Raw genomic sequence first — 8,901 nt, 5'->3', positions numbered from 1 at the left:
GCTATAGAGCTGGCTTAAGCAGAACCAGATTTGCATTGCTATTGCCCTCTTTTCCCTCCCCTCTTCTATGTATTAGTGTGTCGGTAATGTCTGACTACATAAAGCAGACAAAGTCAACAATCTGGAGTGCTCAGTTTATGATATTGGGTGCTGTAGCCCAGAAGTAGCCAAACATCCATGACGTAGACTTGCTTAGTACCCATAATCCTGTAATATCTCTCTCACTCCCATTTTGCACCTTGATGTGTTTGATACCATTCCACTGATTCCGCTCCTGCCGTTACCAAGAAACTGTCCTACCCAATTAAGGTGGCACCAACCTCCTGTGCTGGGGTTCCCGTGTGGCTCAGTTGGTAGAGCATGGCGCTTGCAACGCCAGGGTTGTGGGTTCATCCCCCACGGGGGGACCAGGATGAATATGTATGAACTTTCCAATTTGTAAGTCGCTCTGGATAAGAGCGTCTGCTAAATGACTTAAATGTAATGTAAATGTTACTTCTAAGGGCCTGGATTAGTGATAGAGGCCGGATCCAGTTGTGATTAAATCTTTGACATGGTCATAGGTAAGGGAAAGGGAGAAGCAGACAATGTGTGAAACATACTGTACCAAATGTTTAATTAACTCATTCTCACATTTCTCATTCAATTTTACCGTAATTCTTATCAATGAGACAATTAAAAGAGCAACATAGAGTATTTAGTCATTAATACAAAGCACAGGAGGCTGCTGAGGGGAGGACGGCTCATAATAATGGTCGGAATGGAGTGAATGGAATGGTATCAAACACATGGAAATCATGTGTTTGATGTGTTCGATTACCATTCCATTGATTCCGTTCCAGCCATTACTATGAGCCCACCCTCCCCAATTAAGGTGCCATCAACCTCCTGTGATACAAAGTGTTCCTCCAAAAACAATGTATCCTTCATTTTTCCCAATTCACTAAATATTACAAGAAATTACAGATTTAGTTAGTGTTCAAACCACCTGAGATAGCTTTGAAAGGAGCTATATGTAATATTTTTGCATTGTAATTTCAGAACATTTCCTTAATATACAGTTACAGATATGTCTGGGCCCAACATTTTTTATTGGGCCCACATAAAATTGTATTCTAATGGTGCAGTCATCTTATTGGTCAACAAACAAATCTATTGTTGTCAAATTGACTGGGGTCAGCAAACCTCTTATTGTCAAATTGACTGGGGCCAGCAAATCTCTTGCTCTCAAATTGACTGGGGCCAGCAAATCTCTTGCTCTCAAATTGACTGGGGCCAGCAAATCTCTTGCTCTCAAATTGACTGGTGCCAGCAAATCTCTTATTGTCAAATTGACTGGGGCCAGCAAATCTCTTGCTCTCAAATTGACTGGGGCCAGCAAATCTCTTGCTCTCAAATTGACTGGTGCCAGCAAATCTCTTGTTGTCAAATTGACTGGGGCCAGCAAATCTCTTGCTCTCAAATTGACTGGTGCTAAGTGATTTCTACATGTTTGATGCCTGCCCTTTACTGGCCCCAGTCAATTTGACAACAGACGGTCCGTCTTTTGTTGAGCAATAAAAAGGCTGCACCACTTGAATACAGTTTTCTTTGGGCCCAATAACATTTTGGGATAATTTTTTGGGTGAAAAATTATTATTTCACTATTGCTGGAGATATATTAAAGGCCCTGTGCAGTCAAAAACTTGATTTCCCTGTGTTTTATATATATTTTCACACTATGAGGTTGGAATAATACTGTGAAATTGTGAAAATGATGATCAAGTCCACCTGAAACTTCCGCTTGTTTTGGCCTTCCATGGTGACATCACCTTGTGGTAAATTAATTAATAGATCAATTAGAAAGAGAGTTCCAAACCTCTCTGCCAATAACAGTTAATTTTCGGTTTTCTCCTCCCTATTCAAACAACTCCCACACAGTCCTAGCAAAATTCTTGCTTGAGAAAAAGCTTATTTTTTTTAACAATCACAGTAAGGTACTCAATTGTTACCCAGAAAGGATTTGATATTGATATAAAAGTTCTGCGTTGGACCTTTAAGGACATTTTCTGAAATTATAATGCAAAAATATTACACATAGGTCCTTTAAGTGCAGTAAATGTAATGATTGTTAAAAAGAAAACCAGTCAAAGTGTGTCAAGGTTGATATTTGTCCTTTGACTCCCTGGATCTGTACATGACCACTCCACACACCATGGCGACTGCTGCCAGGAAGCTGCCAGCGATGAACAACAAATTCAGGTTCAAAGCCACATCAGCAGCTGGAGAGGGAAAAGGAATTTATTGAAAGGGAGTTTGCCTACTCCACTATTAGTATTTCCACAATGCAAAAGGGATTGAAATTTAGATATGCATTTAACACATTATCTACAGTTGTTGGCTAAATACTTTATCCCACTTGATTTAAAGTATTGGGGCCATATATCTAAATCTGACGAAATCATTCAGTTGACCAGATTTTCATAATTACCTTTGGTGTCGGCACTCCGCCTCACACGCAAAGGCCCCTGGGAGATGTAGTGCGGGTTGGTCTCCAGGGCGGCCTCTCTCTCTTGACGATGCTGGGGAGTTGTGGCCGTAGTGTCATTGATGCAGCCCTGAGCACAGCGGGTGTTGGTATTCCCCGTCTCACACAGGACCACTGCACAGCTGATGTACACCTGGAGGTGTCACAGGTCACAATCAAGCTCATGGGAAATTGGAATCAGAGGTGACTGAATTGCAACTCAAAACACAACACATGGTAGAGATTAACTTTACTGAATTAATGCAGTCTCTACTTATATAGAAAAAGGTGGTTTGAATAGGTAAAACAACTTCAAACACATAGCCCACCCAGTCAGGCAGTGTAAGCCAACAGGTGCTCTTTAACCCAGCTTAGTACCTCACTGTATTTACCTGGTCATGCATACCAATGAATTTGAAAGCTTCCATTGCAAAATGGAACTGGGATTGGGAACTAGAGTAGATCTGAACAGTTTCGTCCTTCTTGCAGCTGGGGAAAGAATATACGGTAAGTTAGTGGGTCATTCCAAAAATGCAATGTTTTACCTGGAAGGGGCGCTGCAATAAACTAAGTCTGTGTCCCGAATGGCACCTTATTCCCTACACAGTACCCTACTTTTGACCAGAACCCTATTTGGGATGCAGCCTATATGTGAGCATACACACCAGTGAAGCAATGACTTATAGGGAAACTAGCTCAAAGGCCGGCAGATGGTGATATTGAGTTGTTTCATCTGTCCAAATGCACTGTATGCAGCCGGCTATACACTCGTATCCCCCATAGACTGGTTCGTACCTAAAACATTCTCCATTCAGGCTGCAAAGGTGTCAATTTCCTCCTTAACTCGATTTAATGGTGAGAAGGCTGAAAAAAACAGGGAAAATATGCATACTTTCTTCATGAAACACTTGTGGCCGGTTTGGTCAGGGTCTTAGTGTTTGTCACTGACCCGTTTTGGATGATGCTGTAGTGCTCTGGGTCGTTGGGATTGTCTGTTGGCGTGGCCATGCATGACTCCACAAACACTTCAGTGTTGGGGACTGAGGACGTGGACGTGATCTCCATGTAGACCATCTCTTTCAGTTCCACCTGGAACCACAGAGAAGGTGATGTTGTCCTATGACACTGATCTAAGGTCAGTTTGTTAGTTTTACTCCCTTGCACCAACCCAAAGGGTCAAGATTTGGGTACGGTAAGCTGATTCTAGATCTGTGACATAACCAATTAGCCTGTACATTGGCTAGATCCTCTTTAGGATAAATTGAAATTATTTATTAGTTAACTCAATATAGCTATATATAATGTCGGGAAAGTACATAATTTGAATTGTTGTCATTTCGCAGACGTTCTTATCCAGAGTGACTTACAGGAGCAATTACGGTTAGGTGCCTTGGTCAAGGACACGTTGACAGATTTTTTAACCTAGTCGGCTCGGGATTCGAACCAGTGACCTTTTGGTTAAAAGCCCTGAGCTCTTATCCACTAGGCTGCCTGCCGCCCTAAAGCAGCAAAGACGATGCAATTTCTTGTTCTATGAATCTGGGCTGTCTGCATGGATCAAGATCGTGTTTGCCCACTGATCTAAAACCTAATCAGTCTGGATCTTAAGGTGTCAAGCTAGGTAACACATTAAGCAAGCATAGTTCAGTGAACTAGTTACGCTACATACACACCTCCACTGGGTAACTGGCTGGATCCACCATCCTGTTGAAACTACTACTCTGGTAGAACTCAAACTGGTAGGTGAACTTCCCGAAGCCCTTCTCTCTGAAAATGTACGGAATCTTGTGGGCCAGGAAATCCAGGCTCACGTTGCCCTTCTTGGGGTAGACACACCAGAATTCGATCTCCATCTCGTCCCTCTTGGTGATCACGGCACTGGAGTCCTCAAAGGAAGTGATCTCGTTTCTGAAGATTAGGTTGTCCTCTTCCTCCTGAAAAGCAACATATTTTGCTTTAATTGATGATCACTGTCAGTGTGATATAAATGGCAAAGATCTGGTTGAAATAATACGTCAAATATGTAATACTGTGCTGATATAGGAGCCGATTTCCATTTTAGATCATAATGAATATGATTATAGGGACAGGGAGGATCTGATCCTGGTTAGGCACTTATTTTTGTGAATACAAGTCCAGACCTCCAGCTGGGTGCCGCAGGTGTTGAGGGCCAGGGTCCTGAAGACGTGGCTGCTATTGGAGCTCAGACTGCAGGACGGGTCATTAAGACGCAGGTGGTCCTCATAGAGACCCACGATGGAGGCCTTCTCCACAGCCACCGTCATGCTGGTCTCGTTGCAGACCACACTTGCTTTGGAAACAGTCACTAAAACGAGGATATGAGAGGATGCTATGCTTGTCAGAGAGTAGAGATCTGCTCGGGCAGTTTAACATTACACAGATTCACAAACCAGATTAGCATTGCGTTTGCACCAGTTTTTCTCAGTAGACCTACCACCTGTAGTAGGGAGTGTTGTTGTTTGGGGTAGGGTAGTAACAGGTTCCGTTGTTTGGGGTTGGGTAGCAACAGGTTCCGTTGTTTGGGGTTGTGTAGCAACAGGTTCCGTTGTTTGGGGTTGGGTAGTAACAGGTTCCGCTGTTTGGGGTTGGGTAGCAACAGGTTCCGTTGTTTGGGGTTGGGTAGTAACAGGTTCCATAGTTTGTACCATGGTTGTGGCTTTTGTTACTGTAGGACACAGCCCTGAAAATATTAATTGAAACATGTGCAACAGATGGTTTAAATTGTCAAAAGAACACTTCCTAATTTATACATAATTTATATTAAATGTATTCCACAAAATAATGATGTATTATTTATTAAGTAGGTAATGCAAAAACTTTCAATTCTGTTATTCCTTTACTGACCTGACAACAGAATGACCAGGAACACTGTTTTTTCCATGGCTTCACACTATGTAAAGTAAGAGAGAAACAATGCATCACATGCAAAGCTGCTATACTGGACTAAAGGGCAAAATGGACATTTGGATTGTTATTATTAAGTATTTCGGGATGTCTTACACATTTTCAGATTCATTTTATGTTTCCCGAAGCTCTCTCCCCATACCAGTAGTTGCGCAAGACAATTACGTCATCAAAGATGGCTTCCCACTACCAGAGATGGGCAGTGAGCTTCGGGAAAAGTTGGATATAAACATTTATTTGACCGTGCTTCACACATTTTACAATCAGAGTGGACTGGCAAACTGTTTCTCATAATAGATGTGCCTCCGGTGACTGGATTTGTTTTTCAGAAAAATACCACAGACCTGGGATGTTTAATTTGCTGGGTTCGTCAATTAGCATTCAATGACTAAGAACCAGTGCAATGTAATAAAAGTGCACGTTGTTCGAAGGAGTGAAAAAGGCTATGATACAGTATTGTAGCGGCGTTCGTTAGCCAAATGAGCATCTACATTCAAATTACTTTTGACTATAATGGTGACGATAACCACATTTCATTCCAACCATTTCATACAGATTAATTACCTGACACATTAAAAAGTCACAACCAATTTGTTTGTTCGACATGGTCGAATTTGTGTTGGTAGACTACCTGCACTGTAGCTGTGAGCGGTTGGTTCAAGTGCATATGCCAAGACCATTGTGGGCACATTTGCTATTTAACGAAACAGTTTTTGAGACCAACCCGTCTAGAGTTGTAGAGTTGAAAATGATGGAAAACCATTTAACTTTTTCATTTGTTAGATGGGAATTTAGTGGCAAATGTTATTTTTTATGTGCACTACGTCATCACTCAAAGCCTTTTATCCGCAATAAGTCTGTTTAGTGAGAAAATGCACATATTGTTTTAGACAGATTTGAGAATATTTGCAAGAAAATCTATCGCAAATTGGATTACAACACTTAAATCATGTGGAAATACCCCTCTTTTACGCTGCTGCGTCTCTCTGTTAATCATCTATGCATAGTCACTTTAACTATACATTAATGTACATATTACCTCAATTAGCCCGACTAACCGGTGCCCCTGCACATTGACTGTACCGTAACACCTGTATATAGTCTCGCTACTGTTATTTTCACTGTCATTTTACTGTTTTCTTTTAATTATTTTTCCTTCTCTATTGTTTACYTAATACCTATTTTTTTTWAACTTAAATTGCACTATTGGTTAGGGCTTGTAAGTAAGCATTTCACTGTAAGATCTACCTGTTGTATTTGGCGCACGTGACAAATACACTTTGATTTGATACACCCATGCAATATATTTAGACTACTTTAGCTGGGCTTGCTAGTAGAGCATTACACCCTGGGAAGTCAATGGCACTCTGGGAATAATAGTACACTGTAGACTAGTGGGCTTGCTAGTAGAGCATTACACCCTGGGAAGTCAATGGCACTCTGGGAATAATAGTACACTGTAGACTAGGGTGAAATAGAGGTTGAGTTCCTGCCCGACTACGTTGCAGACGCATGCCAGATCTTACAACGCATGGATAGGTATTTAACATATGAGCTAACCACATATCATATAGCAAAATCTGATGCCCGACTGCWCAGTCGTTGACGTGGCACGCAACCAATGGGTGATGCAATGCAACGCCTGCAAATCCATGGGCAGGAACTCGACCAGAGGTTCYARAAATGACTCATGTGAGAAATCATGCAATGTGACTGACAAAAACAATAAAACACCAACATTTCTAGCAAATCTGTGCATATACACTTACAGTATAACTGTTTTTATTGTGATGGAATTGTCCTCGAAGTAACTGGATTATCAATGGTATTGATTCATCATGTTAATTATGTTYTGGTGCCATTTGGGAAATTTAAAGTATTGATTGGGGACTTATTTGTAGAGGAATGTAACAGTTTCTGGGGGATTTGTGATGATTTATTTGCGCTTCCCAKCACTGTTTTTGTATTTTAATGTGTTCGTACATATATATACATACATATATACAGTACCAGTTAAACRTTTGGACAACCTACACATTTTTCTTTATTTTTACTATTTTCTACATTRTCAAATAATAGTGAAGACATCAAAACAATGAAATAACACATATGGAATCATGTAGTAACCCAAAAAGTGTTAGACAAATCAAAATATATATTATATTTGAGATTCTTCAAAGTAGCCACCCTTTGCCTTGATGACAGTTTTGCACACTCTTAGCATTCTCTCAACCAGCTTCATGAGGTAGTCACCTGGAACAACAGTCCATGAAACCCTGGAATTAGGTGTGTCCACATTTTTGACTAGTACTGTAGATGTAGTTATAGTTTTGATATAATGGCTATTTTTTGTAAATGAGACCTAGTTCTCAATATGTCTTCCCTGTTAAAATAAAGGTTAAATAAAAAACATAAATTATAATACAATAAATAATAATATGAATAATGTAGTGTTAATTTATCCTGGTGAATCCAGAATGAACACCCCATGATGATAATGATGAAGAGGATGATGATGATAATTATAATTGTATTAAAATAGCGTTAGTTACGTTCACTGAAATGTTTTTTGAAAAATCTTGAGCATTTGATATTCCAACTCATTCGACTCCACTGTATTGCAATGTCAGAAGACTGTAATTGTGCTTTCTGCCACACAGGGTTCTGCAAGCGTCACGTCACAGGGAATAAGAAAGTTCACTTATTCATCTACTGCAGTGGAGGCTGGTGGGAGGAGCTATAGAAGGATAGGCTCGTTGTAATTTCTGGAYGTTTGATTCCGTTCCAATAATTCCATTCCAGCCATTACAATGAGCCCATTCACCTGTAGCTCCTCCCACCAGCCTCTTGTATACTTTACAACTATATTGATTTGAATTGTATTGTATTGACGTTTAATATAAATATAGTATTGAACATGCTGGCTTTTTCAATGGACTCACAGATTGACTTGAATATGATAGTATCAATGCTGAACTTATTGTAATGATGATGGTGAAGTGTTACCTTCAGTTAGATATCACAGCTGGTGTCTTATTCTGTCACTCTCTCTTCTATGACCCTCTCTCTGGATCACTTTGTCTGTCGTCTCTCTGGATCGCTCTCTCTGTCGTTTCTCTGGATCACTCTCTGTCGTCTCTCCGTCTTTCCGTGTCTCGWTATCTATATCACTGTCACTGTCTATCTCTGTCTTTGCTCTKWCTGGAAATGAAAGCTCCTCTTAAAATATCAATCAGATACCAGTTTGTTCACATGCCATTTATCTCACGTGATAATCATTCTGTTTGTGAAGTGAAGTGTGGAGTCAGTTGTATTCAGTGTCTCTCTCTCTCTCTCTNTGTGTGTGTGTGTGTGTGTGTGTGTGTGTGTGCGTGCGTGCGTGCGTGCGTGCGTGCGTGCGTGCGTGTGTGTGAAAGAGAGAGAGAGAGACATAGAGAGGACAGCAACGCAATTACACTCAACCAAATCAT

General features: G+C 40.7%; 1 protein-coding gene across 5 annotated transcripts; it reads right to left on the bottom strand.

The window, feature by feature from the left end:
• Positions 1 to 592: 592 nt before the first annotated feature.
• Positions 593 to 8,761, bottom strand: LOC111968078 (ZP domain-containing protein). Of its 5 annotated transcripts, none has more exons than XM_023993611.2 (9): positions 8,438 to 8,761; positions 5,372 to 5,417; positions 4,962 to 5,207; positions 4,648 to 4,832; positions 4,180 to 4,440; positions 3,456 to 3,595; positions 2,899 to 2,995; positions 2,471 to 2,660; positions 593 to 2,261 (listed from the first exon to the last, which is right to left on the bottom strand). In XM_023993611.2, the coding sequence occupies exons 2-9, from the start codon at positions 5,406 to 5,408 to the stop codon at positions 2,137 to 2,139; spliced, it is 1,281 nt and encodes a 426-aa protein (XP_023849379.1). In that variant the 5' UTR covers positions 5,409 to 5,417; positions 8,438 to 8,761; the 3' UTR covers positions 593 to 2,136. The 5 variants fall into 5 exon arrangements, with proteins under 5 accessions (XP_023849379.1, XP_023849381.1, XP_023849382.1 ...); XM_023993613.2 differs by having other exon boundaries at positions 4,965 to 5,207; XM_023993614.2 differs by having other exon boundaries at positions 4,962 to 5,192; positions 8,438 to 8,678.
• Between the last annotated feature and the right edge of the window lie 140 nt (positions 8,762 to 8,901).

Source organism: Salvelinus sp. IW2-2015, linkage group LG8, assembly GCF_002910315.2.
Source record: "Salvelinus sp. IW2-2015 linkage group LG8, ASM291031v2, whole genome shotgun sequence".
Taxonomy (NCBI): domain Eukaryota; kingdom Metazoa; phylum Chordata; class Actinopteri; order Salmoniformes; family Salmonidae; genus Salvelinus; species Salvelinus sp. IW2-2015.
The sequence above is the reverse complement of the archived record's forward strand: the minus strand, read 5'-3'. Positions and strand labels throughout refer to the sequence as shown.

Excerpts from the sequence above, each read along its gene's own strand:
- LOC111968078 (XM_023993611.2), bottom strand. The coding sequence starts at position 5,408 with ATGGAAAAAACAGTGTTCCTGGTCATTCTGTTGTCAG. Across the intron at positions 5,208-5,371 it reads CCTGGTCATTCTGTTGTCAG|GGCTGTGTCCTACAGTAACA; the intron begins GTCAGTAAAGGA and ends TAATATTTTCAG. Across the intron at positions 4,441-4,647 it reads CCTGCGGCACCCAGCTGGAG|GAGGAAGAGGACAACCTAAT; the intron begins GTCTGGACTTGT and ends GTTGCTTTTCAG.